The 21,201-nt window shown below is 43.2% G+C and overlaps 1 protein-coding gene across 5 annotated transcripts in view; it reads right to left on the bottom strand.

Annotated features, from left to right (window-relative positions):
- The window catches only part of INSC (INSC spindle orientation adaptor protein), a 289,967-nt gene that overhangs the window by 12,772 nt on the left and 255,994 nt on the right, over positions 1-21,201 (bottom strand). For all 5 annotated transcript variants that reach the window (XM_019477191.2, XM_019477192.2, XM_019477193.2 and 2 more), the window contains one exon: positions 1,359-1,425. In XM_019477191.2, the coding sequence (XP_019332736.2) occupies positions 1,359-1,425 (67 nt within the window). The remainder of the gene's footprint in view (positions 1-1,358; positions 1,426-21,201) is intronic.

Consider the following 21,201-nt stretch of genomic DNA (forward strand, 5'->3'; position numbering starts at 1 on the left):
TCTTCAGATTCAGCCAAGTTGAATCAGCACAGGGATCTGAATCAGCAAATCAAATCACTGTCCCCCGAATCGGGCCGAATCCAAATCCAAATTGAATACTGCCAGCTTCGCACACCCCTAGTGGACATACAGCTACATGCCCAGACTGCTTCATAATTCATTGTCACTGGCAATAGGGATCCAATCCTGCCAGTTACTAATGACTCTGAACTCTCATTGAGCTTGACTCTCCTGTCATATTCTTCTTGGACTTATCTAATGCCACTGACTTCCATGGAGCTCCTTCTGATTTACAATAGTGTAAACAAGGCATAAATCCATCTAAGCTCAAGTGGGAAAGAAGAAGGGTATTCAGTAGCCTTCACAAGGCTCAATGCCATGTGGCCATATTTTGTCTTGTCTTGTGCCCAGGTGCTGCTCTAATGATGTCTCCACGGAGACTTTTTGGCAGACATAATATATAGAGCAGGAGTGAGTGAGTAGAACTTTTTTTTAAAAACAGAATTCCCTAGCACAGTCTAACATGATGTGGACATGCCCTAAACCAGTGTGAAACTTCACACTGAACAACCACATACTTTAAAAGGAAAGCCCACTTTCCAATGTAAGCCATGGAATTGTTACCACATGCCTCCACAAAAAACAGTTCAATGTCAACTTTGCCCTTATACATAGGAATATTATCATGACCTTGCTGACTGCTACTACCTGCAACAGCTACCTGATTTTTCCACCTAAATTTATTGTAGCTGTTTTATAAATTTATGATCATTTATGTCTTACTTTAATAATATTATAGTTTGGCTGGAACAACTTAAAATGCAGCGTGCAATCCACCTACCTCAATATGTAGATGTATACATAGACACATACGTAGTATAGGTTTATGTATTTATTCTATACTCATTAATAACAGATGTAGATGACACATTCCAGTTTACAAAAATCACAGGTTTTCTTAAAACTCTTAATTTACAAAAACAAAAGTTACCAATCTGGGTGTCATGATGTGAGCTACAAATATTAACTCAGCATGACAGACACACATTTAAAGTGTTCTATACCATATTGCACAATGGCAACATATTTCAAATACAGAGGCATTCTAAGTTCTCATTTTTCATACTATATCAACTTGTATTAGCCAGCAGGCACAGATTTCACTACAAATGATGGCAAACCAATTAATTTGTCCCCCTTAAATCATGTTGGAGTGTAATTAACTGAAGCTGTCATCTTTTCTCTTACCTGCATTCTATCTATCTATCTATCTATCTATCTATCTATCTATCTATCTATCTATCTACAAATGTACATACATACAAATATGCAGTATTCAACACATCTTAAATGCCTACCATTTCCTTGAATTATTTCTGAAGCACATTGGTCCAGGACAGACATGTTTGCTAATATTGTTACAACCTGTAACAAAAAATAGAAGAGAACATAAAAGTTAATGTTACTATTTGGAAATGTTATATATATATATAATATTATTATATATTTAACAGTTTTATATATTCAAGTGAATAACTAGCATAAATAGAGTAAGAGCATCTTTGGAGGCTGACATTTAAAGCCAGTTTCATTGGAAAGGAGACAGAATGACTGGCACTCTAGGTAGGTCTCCTTTTCCCTGGCTGTGCATGTAGACTTGTCAAAAGGAGGTGGCATTTCCACCAATCAGAGGATTTCGTTAATGGTTAGGTGCCCCCGCCTTATAACCCTATTATGTTGTTAAATTAGCATAAAGGGGCTATAGAGCCACTGTGAATTAGGACCCTAAAAGTCTTCACTTAGGGAAAAATGTTTATGTCCATTCTCAAATTCTGAGAAACCTTATTGAGTAAGGGTTAAGCACTTCCAGATTTGCCATGTAATGTATATCCAAATGATAGCATGCCTTAGCCATTACTTTTCATTTTCAAATTACAGTAGTAACATGGAATTATTATCCTGACTTCCCTGTGAGGTTGCTATCCTGTATTCTGCTTCAGAACAGCTTGTCTATTCAGGACAGCACTTAAATACCTCCTTAAATCCTATTGAAGTCATTAAGGTGTATGCATATGCTGAAGTGATATCCTGAATAAGAATGGATTTAAAGTGCCCACATTCTTAAGCTGTCTCCTAAACCTGGGGGAAAATGAAAGAAAAACTGTTTTTGATACTCAGTCCTTCTCAGAGTCAGGTCCTAAGAAATTTGTATAAGGGCATATGGGGCACTTTTACACATACCCCAGGGGTGGGGAGGGTGGCACTTTAATTAGAGTGTTTCCAGTAGCCACTCTAATTAAAGCACAACAGTGTCTGGTGTATAAGCATCCCTGTACTTCAAAATGGTGGCAGAGGTGCTTGAACTAAAGCTTGCTAGATAAGCTTTAGTTCAAGTGCCCCACTGCCATTTTGAAGCACAGGGACACTGATACATGAAATGCAAGAGGCTCCTGGAGCGCAGAGATTGCCACACTTCACCAGAGTTGATTAATCAAGCAGCCTCCGTACTTGTATACAGGCACCCATGGTGGACTATAAACGCAAAATAGATTAAAACTCTTTAGCTCCTGGCTCTGAATCCAAAACTCTGCTTGCTGGACCATATGGCTTTCTCTGATATACTTACCAGTGCTAGATGTAAAGTCATTCGTAGGTGCATCTACACCAACTGTTTATTGCAGAGTAGATTAATTAGCTCCACAGTAAACATCTCACATCTACATATGCACCCCTATTAGGCCACAAAAAACTAATTAACTCCACAGCAAGGTAGTACTTGTAAATACAAGTACTGTCCTGCTGCAGAGTTTTTTAGTCCACAGCACCACGTGTATAGATTCTGATGCAGCTGGCTGAGGGCATAAGGGTGCTTCTGTTCAGGGGCCATCTGCTGACTAGCCCCACACTGGAACACCCTTGTGTCCCAGCCATCCCCTCCACAGCAAGTTAAGCATGGTCAGAGCAGCATCAGGCTGGCAGGCTGACCCCCCGAGCCCCCTGCCAGCCGAGGCTTCTCCAGCCCAGCTCTATGTGCTGTGGTCCCAGGTGGACGTGTAAACACAGTGTCCAGGAGCAATAAACTGCAGCTCTGTATGTGCTGGAGTTTATTGCTGCATGCTATTAGCACGTATAGACATGCACCACATGTATTTTAAACTTCACATTCCCTGCTTCCTATATTCAAAGTAATGTATTTGTTATTAATATTAGGATGCAAGGGGATTCTGAACAACCATTCCTATGTTAACATTCAAAACAAAATGAAAATAAATAATTTTAATAAAACATTCTTGTCTTTCTCTTTATTCTCGTTTGCTGCTGTTGATCTATTTCAGCAATAATGAAAGGAGAAGATATTTGGCTAGCAGCTTTTATTTGGAAGATATGTATTCACAAATCAACAAACTTCCTGTTGTTATGTAAGTAAACATAATGGCAAATCACTATTAATTTTGATCATACGTTGTCATTATCATAACAAGAATAATTTCTGATGCTGTGACATAAAGGTCTTCCACTTTCCAAACCAGTGTTATAGTGTCATGTCTCTGAATAAATACACTTACTTAGGATGCAAATGAATTGATGAAGGTCTAAAGAGTGACAGGTAGAAAAATGGAAACTCAGTATATGTCTATGTATTTATTCCATATTAATTATTAACAGAGTTTCAGGCACAGTGTATATGGGGTTTTTTTCATTCTAAATTATATCCTGTTAATGAAAATTACTTCCTCTGTGCAGAATGTGTACCCCATGTGGCACTCTAAGCGATAGATGAAGAATTCAATTAAGCACAATTTGAATACGTGTCAATTATTTCACTGCTTCAAGTTATTTTATCTAAAAAGTATTTTTATATATAAAAATACTCATTAAGATACTCATTTTATATATAAAAATACTCTGTGTATCTTTCAATGCTACAAACTGTTTGAATGACAGGTGCATTGAGATTCAAACCACTTCTGCTTTCCTTGACTATAACAATACTCCATATTTCATGGATATATGTAGGATATATTTTGTGTACTGGCCACAAAAAGTTAAATTTACCTTATGCTGTGTAGCGTATACAAGGCCTATACATCACCTATGCCCTATTTATTTTGAGACTTTAACTGGGACCTGAAACCACAGGAGCTGCTGATTATTTTCACTCAAAGCAAGCAGAATTTTGTAGTGGAAAAAATGCTTCATACCTTTTTAAGATGTAAATAACTTTATACTTACAAAAAGGATTAACTAGAACAAAACTTGTACTTATGCTTGTACACCTGTCCCAGGGTTACTAGCTTAGTATGTACCTTTTTCATGAATCAAGCTTTATATAACAAAGTGATTCTTCAATGCAAGCCAAAGTCCAAGGACAAATAAAAGATGAACTCTCCAGGTAAAATCACAAACCTATGCATAAAGTCAAGCAACTTCTCATTGTTTTGGGGGGAAAAAAGGAAAAATACTCTGTGGCATCCTTTTTTTCTACCAATAAAAGCTAGGTAGTAAGTATGACAATTTTAAAAGTTTCACTAGACTTAGTTGCTAGACTAAATACTTATTTTTACAAGTAGCATCTTGAAAAAGTATTAAAATTCAAGCAGTTAAGATCAATACTGGCTACTGTTCATGATTCTTGCCATCCGTCTGGATCTTTCAGCAGCACAGAGAACTCAGTATCACCTGACTGAGATATCAAGGAAGAGGGAATTCAGGCCAAATTATCTCTCCCTGCCAATGCTGTAGAAGTATAAGACCATCACATTTTGGTAAAATCACTGCTGAAGTTAGTCAGGATTTCCATTACTATAATGTCATTTCTTAAACTGCAATACCTCCAGGAAAGCTATCAATTTGAGGTGAAATTCTACAACAGAATTTGCTGATTTATTCAGTCCAACATGTTTCATTTGAAACATCTTCAGTTCAAAGAACTTTTGCTGTATTTAAGATAGGATTCCAAAACTTTCCCAAGGTCAAAGACTCCCTAATTCTAGAGTACAGTGCTGTGGAAACACTTGTAAAGCAAATTGCCACAAAGGCCAAGGATTCTGGGACCTCTGGGTACATCTCTCAAATATGCTCCACAGTTCAGAACCTCAAAAGTCCAGGGTCTCCAACTCTGACAATTCACTTGACAGGACTTCAGGATCCACAGATTTGCAGTGCACACATAAGAAAGTCTACCCCAGAATCATGGATCAGAGGATTCCAGATTCCATGCTTTGGGCAGCCAGCCACACCAGAGGTTCCAAGCTCTCTGCTAGGTGAACTGAGAATCTGAAAATCCTGGGAACCTGAAAACTTGAGAGCTTAAAGCAAAGCTAGGACTTCCAGGCTAGGAACAGAAATTACACATAAATGAGTATGAATGATCAGAAACCAGTTCAGATCTGTAGCACAACAGAAATTCACTGTACATAAGCCCCATTCAAAATGGCTGAAATCGGTTTATGATAAACCTGGATGGATATAATATCAAACTGAACTGATTTAAGATAAATTGGTTTATTGAACTGCTGCCCAAGACACCCTCGAGATTCAAGTTAACTCACAATCCCCCAGCATCCCAGGATGCTTTGCACCTCCCCTGCAAATCCCCCCTCACAGGGTGAGCAGGCTAGCCTTGGCTGAAGCTGTCTGCCCTAGCTGAGAAGGAAGGTGTACTCTAGTGCCTCCTGGCTTCTGGCCTGGGCCACTGCAGGCATCTGGCTGCATTTCTGGAATCAAAAGTGAATGTCTGTTCACTTACTTATAAGTTCAGTCTATGTAGCTTAGACTAACCTGTGAAGATTGAATCAATTTAGCCATAGGCTTTTTGACTCTGTATTTAGCCTCAGAGCTTCACAACTCCCTGTCAAAGAGCTGAGGCTAAGAACTAGTAGAAGTCCAGGGACAGACTACTGTGGTCTCTAACTCTGGGATGAAACTTCAGGTGTGATATTAATATGAATGTCAATTTCACTGAACAGCTTTAGGATCTGGGAAGCTTGCAGGTCATAAGGATTTTTTAAAATGTCCATTTTTGTATTAAATAGACACAGCAAAATTTTAAAAACGTTTCCTTTAAATCCTGTATTTTGGCCCACTCCACTATGCATAAATGCAGCTATGTCAAGTATGCGGGGGGAGGAATTCAGGTGCAGGACACTCTCTTTGTTTATCAGTTTTAGAATAAAACCGATGCTAAAAGCAAACCACATTTTTATGAACCTATTTAAATTATCTTTTGATGGGAGAGACTGAACTGCTAATGAGGTTGATAATGAAATATAGAGCTTTTCATCTTGTCGTCAATAGTCAAAATCTCATCCCCAGTCAGGTGTGATTCACAGTAGTTTCTGCCTGATGACTAGCCAGTGGTCTCTGTTGGGTGAATCTGTGATTTCAGTTCAGTTTTCAACCATCAGGTGACCATATCACATGAATTCCTAGCATCATCAATAACAACTGAAACCCTCTATTACCAACCTCCTAAAAGGGTTGTGAATATTACTGCAAAAGATTCTTACTCCTAGTGATGCTCTTTCCAGATAAGAAGAGAGTCACACTGATGGAAAATAGTACAGGAGCTTGTAGAACTGGTGCTCACACACTAGATCTTTGGTGAATAAAAATCTGCATACTTACATTCCCAAGACATTCTCATTCCTAGTTTCTAAAGGTAGGCAGCGTTTTGTATGAACTTTGGATAATTTACCAGTTTTCACTAGCACCAAAACCATTTTTGGTAGATAACAGGTCAAAAGCTTTACACCTGAAAATCTGTTGCAACAGCAGCTGGAAGTCCAACTGATTAATGTTCTCATTAATTTATAGATCACCCACAGAGTATTTGATGCAGTATGGCTATTACAGTAAAATGCAATAAAATTAACTAGCAGAAGTGGAAGAAAGGACTTTTTCTCTCTCAAATTGGCTCAGGAAAAATTATTCTGTGTCAAATTCTCTCACGATTCATATCCCATGGGGAAAAATGTAAAAGACAATTTCTATATATACAGGTAGAGAGAAAAATAAATTACAATTTTTGAGTATTTTAGAAGTGGAAACTTATTATCTAGGGTTGAGGGAATGAAATCTAAAAGGAGTAGCGCAGTATAACAACTGTGGGAGGGTAAGAATAGAAACGGTCAAGGAGTAAAGAGCAATCCACACATGTGCCCTGCAGCTTCCATGGGTACAATGCAAGAAAGATTTTGTCACTTGAATTTCAAGTGGAATTTGGAATCAGACTTCATGTGTTTTTAGAGTATATCACTATCATAACAGTGGGGTGGTGATTCCAAAAACCACCCTCTCAATTAAACTGTACCCAGTATGAAAAGGTACCTGGCATTGTTCTCCATTTGTACTGGCCTGAGTGCAGACAATATGCCACAAAACTGTCTTTGTATTTATTGGGAAGGAAATTTAAGAAAATAAATCATACAATACTGTCTTCCCAGCATCTTCTTTACCACCTGATTTTGCCCCATATGCAGGGCATATTCATGGCTTCTTGTTCTCCACAGCAGTGATCTTTGTCTGGCAGGACAATCCTCATGCTTATCTCTGCACCTCTACATTAACTTCTTTTGAGGGAGTGAAATGACCCTATGAAAACCTAAGGATCAGGGAAGGGGCAAACTTGTTATAGTCTTGTCTCTACCTTCCCCAAGATTTAAATTCCTAATTTCACCCAACTTCACCAATTCTTTAAAACTAATCCACTATCCCGAAGCAAGCTTTCTTGAACTATAAGAAAATGCATGTGTGCGTGTCTGTATGACAAATACCTTGAGAGAGACTATTTTTCTGATGTTTCAGTTGTAGAGAGAGACAAAATTTCCAGCCAAAACTGTTCTCAAGAGAATTCCATGTTTTTAAAACAAACAGGCTAGGATAGAGTTTGGATAATCTTCTCAACTTCCAGATAAGCATATGAACACCTTACATTTCACTCAGTTACCCCTGTTTTAAGTCTGCAACTTAAGCTTCACTAAAGCATATCTTTCAGAAAGACACTGGTTTTTGTTGTTATATATTGCTTTTTATTTCTAATTGCTGCATTCAGTTTGCCACTGAGCCAGGAAGGGCTTTCAGCCAAAGTTGTCTTCTTTCTTGATGACGGAATCAAAACTTTTTAGTCGTGTCATAAACAGTACTTAAAGAATACCCAGTCTTCATTCACATTTTATGCCACATTTTCCTCTCTGCCCAGGTTTATTTCATGTATAATTTTCCTATGGAATCGGTGTGACACTAGAAATATGAAACTCCACTAGGCCATTTTAGCAGAGACACTTTTCAGAGCAGACTATATGCTAAACTCCTCCTGATCCATCAAAGCACTTAATACACAGATACTCCTGTTGACTCCAATGGGATCCTTCACATGCTTGAAGTATGTAAAGTGCTGTGCCAAAATGAGACCTAAGAGCTAATTTTCTGAGGTGCTGAGCACTCATAAATCCACTCAAAGTCAAGGGCCTTAGACAATCAGCCGCTAAACCAATTTGTTAGTCAGGTCTGCAGTGGTTTTATTTTTATTTTTTTTTAACTCTCTGGGAAGTGTCTTCTACTTAATTCTAATACAATTTAAAGTATTACATTGATGTTTTGTATCTTCACAACTGTTGCCATAACATCATATTGCTAGTCTGATAAGTACAATGGCTTTATAAAATTCAAAATACAAAATGTAATGGAAACCACCTAAGTTACAAGAATGACATAGATACAAAAAAGAGCAGCATCTTTGGAAATAAACCCACTGTTTATGATTATGCTATGCATCTCTGATTTAGTTAGTCCAGCACCAGTACATCAACCCTGCCAGACTGACCACCGCCGGACCAGACCCAGAAGATCCTGCCCAAACCCCCCTCTGCACCCGATGTACTCTGAGAACTATTCTCAAACATGTACTATTCCACTCCACCCCGCAAGGACTCCTATGATAGGACCGCATGGACTGAGTGACGTCTTTGTTCGACTCACCCCCTCCACCACTGCAGGCCTTTGTACCGATTTGTTTGTATCTATCTTCTTTTCTTTCTCTACCTTGTGAACCCCTCCCTCCCCTTCCCCAACCCCACCTCCCACTCCAGGCTTAGATGGCTAACATTGTATTTCTGTAACCTAGTTGCGCTCCCCTCCTCACCCCCACCGTCTTATGTTAGTCCCTTGCTCGGGCACTCTGAATTTCCCTTATGGCCTTGTAATCTTTGTTCTATGATTCTTAACATTTTCTAATTAATTATGAGTTTAATATTAATTGTGTTTGTATCATTAGTGATGATATCCCACTGAAAGTAAAAACAACCTGCTTTCTCTGCTTTGTAAAAAAGGATTTTTTGATTCAAGAAAAAAAAAAAGCCTACTTCTTACAAACATCTACTTAAATTTGTTCAAGAGAAGCTGGATAAACATTAGTAAGGGATGATCTAGAAGCAGCTATGAGTTATTCTGGGCTTTGCTGCTTGCCATGTGGGGCTGGTAAGGAATTTTTTCTCCTCCTGCTGCCATTTGTATCAGAAGCACTGGGTGTTGGCCACAGCCAAGGCTGGGGATTTTGATTTGAGTGTAGCAGGGCTCTTGCTGGAACCTAAATCCAGAGTTTGCTGGCTAAAGGATCTTGCCCCTTCACACAGGTTCAGACCTATCACCATACTTGGGGGCAGGAAGGAATTTTACCCCATAGTCAGACGGTGGGGGGTTTTGCCTTCCTCTGTACCAGGGGGTGGCTCTCTTCCTGGGATCTTTCAAGCATATATCAACAGCCTTTACAGCAACAGGACACTGGCCACTGCAGTCCTCCTGTTTCACCTGTGGTAGATTAGCCTGTTATGTCTTGTGTGGTGTCAGTGTTGACCATGTACTTTTGCTAATACGTTAGACAATGCATTTGTATAGGATGATTTGGCTAGGGATGATCCTGCCTTGCTGACCTCTGGAGGTCACTTCCACCCTTACTTTTCTATGATTTTATAATGCGCTCCTCTTTTCACTTTCTTTGGTCTGGTTCGCATTAAAATGTGGAATTACAATAACATTTGGTTCTGTCAGTGGCCCAATACAGAAGCCAAAAGCTTACAGGAAAATCAGTCTTCTATACAGAAAAGATTGACTAAAATTTAAGAAACAAGATAATTGTCCTTAAAATACTATATATTATATATATTTCTCTTAAATGAAAATAATCAGCTTAAGCAAGTTCTATTGCTAAGAAACAAAATCACAAAAACATTAGAATAACATGTCCAGATTTAGGTAGCAAAAGTTAATTTAGCACGTTCTTAATTAGAAATGAAGAAAGGTATCATATAATGTATACACTGTAGCAAATCCCAGAAAAAAAACATTCCATTTACATGCTAAATGTCAATGTACAGTGAAAGTCTTCATCACAAACTCCAAGTGCATCAAAAGAATGGAAAGTCTGTTTACTGCTTTGGAAAATACACTCTCCCAAAGGAGCCTAAAGATTATCCAGAAGTTCCTGTTATCATAAGTACTGAAAAGCTATCTGGAAAAAGAAATGGCAAAATAAAAAAGGAGAGAGGGGCCAGACAATAAAGATCAATTAAGAGACATTTCTGGGTAAACAATCTCCTCCTCCATTTACGATTCCCACTTGAAGATCAGTTTCCACGTTTTTGGGATCCAATGCCTGCCAGTAGATGGGGTGTGACAGGTGCAATGAGATCCTACGAAATCTTTGTTAGGAACAAAGTCACAATGTTTGATAAATTCTTTTTGATACTACTAACACAAGTTTAAAACTCAAAATAAGAATTACCAAGTCATTTAATTGAGTGTCAGAGTAGATCAATATGGAATTGCTGATCTTCTTAGTTAATGATTCCTTTAAGCCTAATTCACCATTAAGTAAAATTAATTTTTCTACTATATATTATGAGTGTGCATAGTATTTCACTTAAATGAATCAACTAAAGTCTGGCAATTTATAAGATGCAACATGGAGTCTTGTTAAATTTCCCCATTTTAAATGTAAATTAAAAACATCCTACCTTCATCAAATTATACCACCTGGAGGCAGCAATAATGCTTTTTTCAAGTTACTATCTGAAAGCAAGTATTGCTGTAAAATCATCAGCTTGAAGGGGCAAATCTATTAGGTGCAGCATCTATACTAAAAAACTTCTAAAATAAGAGTGAATTGCCTATGGTAAGTCTGGTACAGAGGAAAAAAATTCAGTTCTGTGTGGAGCAGTAGGGCATATTTGGATGTGAATCTATTTTTCTCTCAGAGAGGGAAGCAGTGGTACCCAGATGTATGTACGATTTTGTTGAGTAGTTGGTTTATAATGGGCAGAAGCAGTTGCAGGCAGATGTTGGCATCTGCAGTTATTCATTTACATAGGACTAATAAAGAGCAAGAGGTATGAGAGGAAACACAGGGCTTCTTCCACAACATGGCTCCAGATAGCTACAAGGGGCATTCTGGAAGCTATGGGGTTCAGCATGAGGAATTAAAGCAAAATAAACCTCTAACCTATGGCACGGTGGAGATGCTTTCTCTTATTCACAGTTTCTGTATATTTTCAAGTCCTTGCCTTCCTTTAATTCATATTATTTGCAGAGCCAAGTTCTCTTATTTCATTACATAGTATGGACTATATCATGACTTGGCCATAATATGAAGCCTACAGCATGTCCTTTGCGTCATTTCTGGTGAACATATAGCTCATTGTCTGCATCAGCCTGACAGTGCTGAGAATCCAGCAGGATGAGATGGAGAATAAAAACTGTATTAAGCAGTGCTGGTATAATACTTCTCTTCCAGAGACACTTTACATAATGGACAAGTATTGTTTGTCCCATTCTAAAAAGTTACATGTTAAATAGCCCACATGCTAAATTGCCAAGAATGAATGCCTGCCAGGAACAGATCCCAACAGTTAAATTCTGGTCCCACTGAAATAAATGAAATTTATTGATTTCAGTTCCACTAGGGCTTCACTCCCAGTGTTTTGATTCATAGTGTGGTGTCCCATATATTGGCATTTCTCACCTTTGTTACCTTACATTGCATCCAACCCAAAAGTACAGCACCAGGATTTAGACCGAATGGAAAAATTATCTGAGTTGGGACTTTTGTATAGTGGTGTGTAGACAAAATGAGAGGCATGTATGTATGACACTTTAAAGTGGCCTGAATGCTTTTGTACCGCTTGAATGGTGTAGGTGATTGCACTCCTCGACAGCATATTGCGCATTAATTCCAGCTGCTGTAGGAAATTCGGTGACATAATGCACCTTAAATGATTTGGGGCACAACAAACTAAAATTCCTTCAAGGAGTTTTAGTTTGCTGCCCCTAAAGCCATGGAACGAAGCACTGGGCTCTGCAGCTCCACGGCTCTCTAGGAAGCCATGCAGGCAGCCTGGCAGCAGCCCAGGAAAGCAGGCTCCGCCCAAGAAAAGTGGCGAGACTGATCTCTCTCTCTCTCCCCCCCCCCCCCCCCCCCGGAGCCTGCCTGCCTGAGCTGTGCAAGGGCCCAGTGCTTCCCTCTGTAGCTGCAGTGTCTCCCAGGACCACCCGAGTTCGGTGTATGCAGGAGGGTGCTGCCTGCGGGGGTGGAGGCACCGCTACCATGGAGGGAAGCACCAGCCCCCCTGCAGCCCAGGGACCACTCTGCCTGCTGACCGCTCACCCTCCCCTCCCCACCAGAGGCAGGTAAATCAGCAGGGTGTGTGCATGACTCAGGAGTTTAAATCTGCCCTAAATTGAAGCGGTGTTTTTTAAAACCCACCGCTTCAATTTAGGGCCCCCATTTCATCTACATATGCCCTTAGACATTTAGTATCTGACCCTTAAGTTTAAATATTTGCAATGCTTGTCATGGCTGAATTTCATGCAGTTACATTGCCTATGCTTGAAACATGAGAAGTGGCCTGTGGCTCCGTACACCGCGGCCCAAGCCTCGCAGATGGCATCCAGATGTTAACAGTCACACCAGCCCCACACTAGGCTCCAGAATCCTCCTGGCAGGACCCTCCTTTGATCCCTCCACTCAGGCAGCCTATGCCACCTTCATTTGGCTGCTGAGCTCCTTGTAGCTGGCTCCCCTCTTGGGTGTGGTCCCCACTCAGGACCTTCAGCCATACACAGGCCCTGGCCTCACCTCAAAGGCCAGGCAGGGTCCCAGGCCCACAACTCTGGGTGTCCCTTGCAGTGGGTGCCTGGCCCTTTTGACCTTCCTGGTCCTGGCCCCAGCATGGACCAGTTGAGGGGCACTCTACTCCCAGCCTCACTAGCTCCTTTCACTCTGGGTCCACCTTCCTGGATGTGGGGAGCTGGGGTACCTCACACCATGACTGGTGCCCCAAGGTATCACAGGGGACTCTCACTCCCCCCCTGGGGCAGCAGATCATGGTGCTACTTCAGATCTTACATTTGACCCACACTTAGCCTCCCAGCAGTGGAAGACTTACCAGGGTCAGGACTCACCTCTCTCACTCTGGCACAGAGCCCCCATTCACTCAGCCTCTGGCCCAAACTTCGGTCTCAGGCATCCAAAAACTTCCTGGGCCTACTCCCCTTGCTTGGGGCTCCACATCACACCCCCCCCCCCTCACTTGGGGCTACCAGATCTCTGTCCCTTACTTAGGGCTACCCCCTCACTGGGGCTCCACAACTCTTCCCCCTCACTTGGGACTAGCAGATCTCTACCCCTTACTTGGGGCTACCCCCTCACTGGGACTCCACAACTCTGCCCCCTCACTTGGGGCTACCACACAGCCGCTCACTTGGGGCTACAGATCTCGGCCCCCTTCACTGGGGCTACCCCCTCACTGGGGCTCCACAACCCTGCCCCTCACTTGGGGCTACATACCGCCCCCTCACTTGGGCCACAGGGGGAAGGTTCACTCCCCGGTGGGCTCAGGTGGCCACAGCCATGCCTGGCCCCAACTACCTCTGATGCTATGCAAGTGTGCCCCCAACTTTCCCTCTCGGGGTCTCACAACCCCACAGGGCTCAGGTGGCCACAGCCATACCTGGCCCCACTCTTCTCCTTGGGGCTTGCACCCCACAACTACCTCCAATGGTAAGCAAACCCACCCAAAGGTGAGGGCTAGGGTTAAGGTGCCCCTACCTACCTTCCACCAGGGTGATAACTGGCATTTCCTGGGGGCTCCCACGCCACTGAGAGCCCCACCAAGCCACCCACTCCCTGCAGAGTGCAGTTTTAGGTCATGGCCAGGACCAGGAGCCTCCCAACCATCCCCTACAGCTACTCCCCTACCTCCAGATGATACCAGCAGCCCCACAGCCAGGCGATGTTGTTGCCTGGCCCTCCCGCAGCAAAAATGCCCTGTTTATATGGGCAGCCCTGGATCCAAAATGGCTGCCATCATCGGGCACCTACCAGCTGCTAGCTTCAGGCCCTGAAAGTGGCAAGCACCTACAGTACCCTGCCACATGGCCAAAACAATTGCATACATTTTCTTGCCGGTGTTGAAAGAATCTAATTTGGTATATAAATGCAGAGATGAATAGAAAAGGAAGTGGCACATTCTTTGGGGATCTTATTACGGTCTTTTGTAGAAAACTAATTAGGATACCAGTAATATAAATGGCCCTGCTAGAGTTCATGTAAAGCAGTTTTTATGGATTGTGGCCTTGTTCTTATTTTTATATCTGTTACTGGCAACCGACATTTCTTGTTTAATTTCCTAAGTATTTTGTGGAATTTAATTATGCAATTTATCATCTCTGTTAAATCCTCAGGAATTACCTCACTACTTATTATAATAGGCATATGAATTGGTTTCATTTCATTGGTTTCAATGCCTAAGGTAAGTGCCACTACATCAGGACACTTATGGCTAGATCCTATTTCACTTTATGTGCCCAAAGGATACTTATCCAGCCATGTAAGTGATGTTTTTGGCACTTACACACAGTTTGTGATCCTACTCTACATGCAGTATGAACACATGAGCATCTACACAGCTACTGAACATGCTAGCCAGGCAGGTAGTTAGAGCTGTATACTCACCCAGGTATGTGCATAAGTGCCAAAATTGTAGCCAAGCAAAAACCTAATTAGTAGGTGCTGGTTGCCAGAGAACTAGGAAGAAGAAAAGAATCCTTCTATGCTTTAACACAATAACTTAATGATTAGGACACTCACCCAGGAAGTATGAGGCCCAGGTTCTAGACCTGGGATAGGCAACCCTCAGCATGGGTGCCAGAGTGTGGCACATGAAAGCAGTTTGTTTGACACATGTACCTTGGGGTGGATGGTAAGAAAGGGGCGAGGACTGCACTGTCACAAAGATTGGGCCCCTTGCAGCTTCCCCACTATCTGTTCCTGGCACGCCAATATCTTACAAGTCAAGGTTGTAGGTGTTTTTGGCATTCTGCCCAAAAATGTTGCTGACCCCTGTTCCAGACCTCATCCCTAAGCAATACAAAAACTATGTCTGTTTCCCAGCACCATGCTCCCACCATCAGGCCACAGGCTAGGTACTTTCAAGTCCTCTTGAAGCTGAGCTATTGGATTTTGAATTTACTAGTCATTGCACAAAATGAACACAGAGCAGCATAGCAATTTCTGCCACATTGGGAGAAAGGACCAAGCTAGAATCAAGGGTTCTCTCCCATGCAGAGCAACATTCATCTTAATAGCTATGTGGCTACACAAACTCTCACCCTCCTGGCCCTACGGGGCCCTCTCTCTCTCAGCTGTCCAGTGGGCCAGTGTCAAGAGAAGGGCTGAATAATACCTATCATGTGACCTGGGCCTCCTACTTACTGTGTGAGTAGCCTATCCATTAAGTTGTTGAGCTAAAAACATGGGAGACTCTGTCCTTCCATCTCCATTTTGTTTCTGGTACATGAACCAGAATTCAGAAGACAAAACAGCATTGAGAACTGTGTACAGGCAACCCTCGCTATTCACGGGGGATCTGTTCTGGAGATCCCCACGAATGGCAAAATCCGCGAATACAGCACTGTGTTCATGAACAGCATGAATGCAGTGCCCCTGGCAGCTGGTGGGGGGGCACGGTTGCACTGGCAGTGGCGGAAGCCTGGCAGCGGTGGCAGGAGCCTGGCGGCGACAAGTGCAGAGCCCCCGAGGAGCTCCTGTAAGTGTATTTAAGATGTGGGTTCGGCATTTATGAATATTTGAAACTGCATATAGTGAGGGTTTCCTGTATAAATGCCATTTGGGCATGTCAAGTGAAATACATTAAGGGCTGCTAGATCCTATTATATTATGCAGCCACAGTGCATATCTGAAATATCTTGGGCAGAGGAAACTCAAGCAACAGATCAATTAGCAGTTCTTTTGCAGGACTGGATATTAACAGAAGCACAGTTTAAGAAACATGCTGTGCATACCTTTAATCACCTCAGGTGATCTTGTATCTAGGGTCAGAGTACTTTAGCCAGTGGTCAGTGGTATGAAAAGATAATAGCTCCCAGACAGCATGGCAGATCATGTGCCTCGACTTTTTCACAGTTCAAATGCTGAGACAAGGATTGCCTCCATCACTGTCTTGGATCAGAAAAGGAATAGGAAACTATAGGTTACTTGCCTGAAATCATACTTGTGACCATCGTAAGTGGGTTCTGCTCCTGACACTGGCCTTCTGTGTGACACTGCAAGTGGCTTAGTTCAAAATATTAGCATAGGTGGCCTTAAGCCAGGTAAGAGCTCTTTTCTCTTACCCCTGATCCCTTTGAAGAAGACTAGAAATGGAGGTGTAGCAGGATACAGAGATATCTCTCCTCCTGTACAAACCAAGACCCTACTAAGACACTGGTAAGGTCAGCAGAGTTGGTAGCCCCCATCTCCTCTTCAGGAGGAGAACACTACCAACTGGGCTTGGACAAAGTCTTCATGAGCTTCTTTTTTTCTCCCATATAAGGATTTTGACTTGTTTTGTATTCATAATTTTATGCCATTCTGTTTGACTCTACGCCCACTATGGATAGAATCAGTCATTGGTCAAATTTCATCTCAAGTCCCCCATACCTAATTCTCAGGCAAACATACGGTGGGCTAAATACTGGCATCCAAATATGGGGATAGCTGGACAGCAAAGGCAAAAATGCTACAAACTTAATGATACTGAGAAGAACCTAGAGGATAAAGAGTTAGCAGAAATGAATGAACTAGGTGATATTCTAGATATTCTGGTTGAAAAAAGAAAATCCATTGCAGTAATTTAATTTTAAGTCTGGGATTTTAAAAAGAGAGTAACAGAGTTAGGCATCCAACTGCCATTGAATTTCCACTTGGAACTAGCCACCTAACTCCCTTGAGTCTTTCAAAAGTCAACCCAAATGCCTGGATCATAAATATTCTTTGCTCTCCTCTCCCTAAAATTTCTGATAAAATGCAGCAGGATTTTTTTAGGGCTGTCTCAAGGAAACAGAAGGCTCTCAAATCTTAAGGAAAAAGGGTCAATGACTTCAAAGCCAAGTGCTGAGAAGAAGAGGATATGACTTCAAATCCAACAGTTTCTCCAGCTAGAAGTTACAAAAAATGGAAAAGGCAGATGGGTGATATGTAAAACCAGAAAGAATGACTTGATAATCATGAGTTTCTATGACTGACTCAAAGGATTTCATCTCATCTCATAGACTTTTTGAAATATGACTCACGAAGATTTAAACCAGACAAACATTGATACAGCTGCATTAAAACAGTCATGTTCGCTGCACATTAATTCCACGTCCCGCTGGATCACAGAAGACCAAAAGCTGTTAGATACAGCACCACAACTTCACAGGTAAGGTGAGAACATTAGCAACACTGAGGAGACGAGACAAGTGGGAATTCAGAGGGAACATTTCTCTTAACATATTTCAAATTATTATCCTGATATACAGAATAGGAAGATGTCAACAATAGAGGAGTCCCTGAGTGAGACAGGCTTTTAATTAAAGCCTGTTTCTGACAGTGCTAAAGGTCCATGAAGGCAATGTGATGCATGCAGTCCACAAACTCAGAAGAATGCCAATCTTATCTGACCAGAGAAGGTTGAGGTCCCTGAGCACAAGGAAATCTGATATTCAGAAAATCGTGACAGATACAGGTACTAACAGAAAAGGTGAGTACTCAGTGATGTCCACTGGTGATATAAAAGCAATAGGTCAAGCCACATAAGGTCTCTTATTCTGACTTTCATTACTGAAATGTGCAGTAGTTTCCCGCTCTTCCTCCTAAGCTTTATATCATGTCTTTCACAGCTTCTGATTTTGACACAGGGATGAGGAGAGAGAAGGATTTTAGATGGTTACTTCTGGAAGTGTTTTGGAGAGATACAATTTCTCTAGGTCATAAATAGGTGTCCAATGTCCCACTCTATAGTAGGATTTCATTCATTTAGGGCAGTGGTCCCCAGCCTTTTTTTGCTGCAACCCACTGCTGGGAGTGGAATGCAGCAGCAGCAGCCTGGGGGCGGGGATAGGAGAGCTCCTGGCATGCGGTGTGGTTCATCTTTTGTGTGCGGTGCTCCTGGCATTGTCCCCGCAAGCCTCATTTGGGTTGCGATCTGAGGTTGGGAACCACTGATTTAGGGCCAGATCCACATCATCCTTGGAGATGTTTCTACTTAGACTTTAGCACACCTAAAATCTGCTTCAAATTGATTTGCTTGCTGCAAATGAATAATCCAAGTAGTGAGGGGGAGGCACTTTGGATCCCTATACAGGGTATGGGAGAATTAGCATCTACAGGAAGATTCAGAAATTTTAAGCACAGCTAGCCAATTGGAAGCATTAGACACAGTGTGTGTTTAAACTCTGACGCCTTAGGGCCTTGTTACACGGTAGTTTGGGGCAACTCCTGGAGCTCTCAACTCCTGGGTTGTCTGAACATTAACACCTGAAAGCGGTTTTAAGCACTGTTATGCTTCTCAAAGTTATACCACTCCAGGACAGGATTATCTCTGATCTGCATTATGCAGATCCTGTTCCATTAAGGCATTGCTACTCCCCAGGTATGTGCTGCCCAACTTGAAGTCCTCCAGTATACTAGGATCCTTTACAACCCTGCCTGTAGAGCAGGAATAGAAGTCTATCCTGCCTCACTAGCCCTCTTGTGGCAACTCACAGCTACAGCTCCTAATCCTCCCCCTGATCACCAGGCCTCTAGTGGCAAGTCACCACTGTGCAGGTAGGGGACAGTCAGAGAAGGTTCCTAGACAAAGGGTGCGACTGCTCCAAACTAGCACTCACATTGATCAACTTGTGTGTGGCTCACACCATAAGGTGTAATAAGGCCCTTACTGACAGCTGCACACTAGCTGCCTTCAGCCACTTGGTACCAGTGTGCCAGAAAGGCAGGCACCTAACTACTGGTTATGGTAACATCCCTGATACCAAGGTAATTTCTGTTTTTTTTATTCAATAACTATCTAATATAAAATGTATAAAAACTCCTGGGAATGTATAAACACTCCTGCCTATGTAAGATGTCAAAGGCTAACAATCAGACTAAGATGTTTCTGAGGAAGTGCAGAACCCTAAGGGTGAGGTTCCATGTTATTTGCACTTAAAATACAGGCATCCTCATATTAATTCTCTTTAACAAGGGCTGTGTGCCAGCCCTCGGCCAAGGGTTCTCAACCTTTTTCTTCCTGAGCCCCCACCCCCATCTCTGCTCTACCCCAACATGCTATAAAACTCCACAGCCCACCTGTGCCACAACAACTACCAGGCTCCCCAGTCCTGCCTGCATGGTCCAGGTGCAGTGGGTGGGGACTGGCAGCAGGGAGCCCTGGGCCCCGACTCACCCAAACAGCAGCAGCATGGAGCCTCACCTGCCCACCCACAGTGCTGCCCACAAGATGGAGGCTGTGAGGCTGGGCCAGGCAGGGCGGATCCACCTCCATCCCTTCCTCGGGATTCTCCTCACCCCTGGGGGACTGAGGCAGCTCCTCCCTACACTGGGAAAAACTGGGCAGACCCCCTGAAACCTGGTTGTGGCTTCCCAGGGGGCTGTGGCCCCCCAGTTGAAAACCACTGCTCCAGGCATCTTAAATTTTGCCACTTCAGGCAAGGATTATCTTTGAACCCTCCTACCTAGCTTGAGTTACTTTAACGTCTAGCTCCACCACTAAGATAAAATGCTCAATTTGCAGTCTTCCAGCATCCCAGGAAGCACTGCTCCCAGCATGGATGCTAGTCACAAAGAACTCGGTGGCCCTGGACTGACAGCTGGGGACAGCCAGGTGGCAGGTGAGTGTGCAGCATCTGAGTTTGGGAAAAGGGATGAAGAGGGACAGGATTGGATGGGTGTTGAGGGAAGGGGCAGAGGAAGGCAGGGAGGAGGGAGCTGCCAGACTGCCACAGGAGGTGGGTGGGTGGGCCTGGCAGCCCTCTATGCACCCAGATGGCTGCCTCTCCCCTTTCCCCCATGGGGAGCTGCCAGGCAGTCACTGTGGGGACTAGCAATTGAGCAAGCAGGTGTGAAGCCAAGTGAAAGCAGTACAGGCTGGATATGTGACCCAGCACAGGCAGTGAAGGCCAAAGGGGGCCCAGGAGCAGCAGGGAAGGAGAACCTCCCCCCCCCCCCACCACCACCACAACCTATACTCCATTGTGAGCCCAGCACCCAAAGTCTTCCCCCAGGCTGGGAGCAAAACAGGGAAGAGGAATCCTCCCAGCCACCACAAATGGGCAGTTTGTTCCCAGACATCTGCTTCCCTACAGATGAGTGGGGAACCAGGAGCTGGAGTACAGTGGGACATGGGGAGCAGTTGAGTAGGGCCCCAATATCTGGGCCTGTAGGGAGCCAGCAAGTCCTAATCCAGACCAGCAGGGGGCCAATCCAGGCTGATGTACCTGGCAGAGGGCCAATCCTGGAGTTTATACTGCCACCAAAGAGCTGGCAAGTGGGCAGGCATGGGGAAGACTTGATAGCTCCTAGCCAAACCCCTGCTTTCCGGTCCTCTAACACAGGGGTGGGCAAAACACAGCTCACGGGCTGGATCTGGCCCACCAAGGGATTCTATCTGGCCTCCTAGCCAGGTGCAGGGGGTAGCCTGGGCCACGGTACAGCTGGTCCTGCCACCCCTAGGGCTGAGGCAGCACAGCAACTGGACTCAGCTTCCCAGAAGCCCCAGCAGTGGTGGCTCCTTCTAGCTACTGAAGCCAGTGCTGCTGACTCCAATGGATCCAGCCCTGATGCCTAGGCACCCCAACCTGTCCACCCCACAGCCACTGCTGAAGGCA

The sequence above is a fragment of the Alligator mississippiensis genome, chromosome 2, assembly GCF_030867095.1.
Source record: "Alligator mississippiensis isolate rAllMis1 chromosome 2, rAllMis1, whole genome shotgun sequence".
NCBI classification, from domain to species: domain Eukaryota; kingdom Metazoa; phylum Chordata; order Crocodylia; family Alligatoridae; genus Alligator; species Alligator mississippiensis.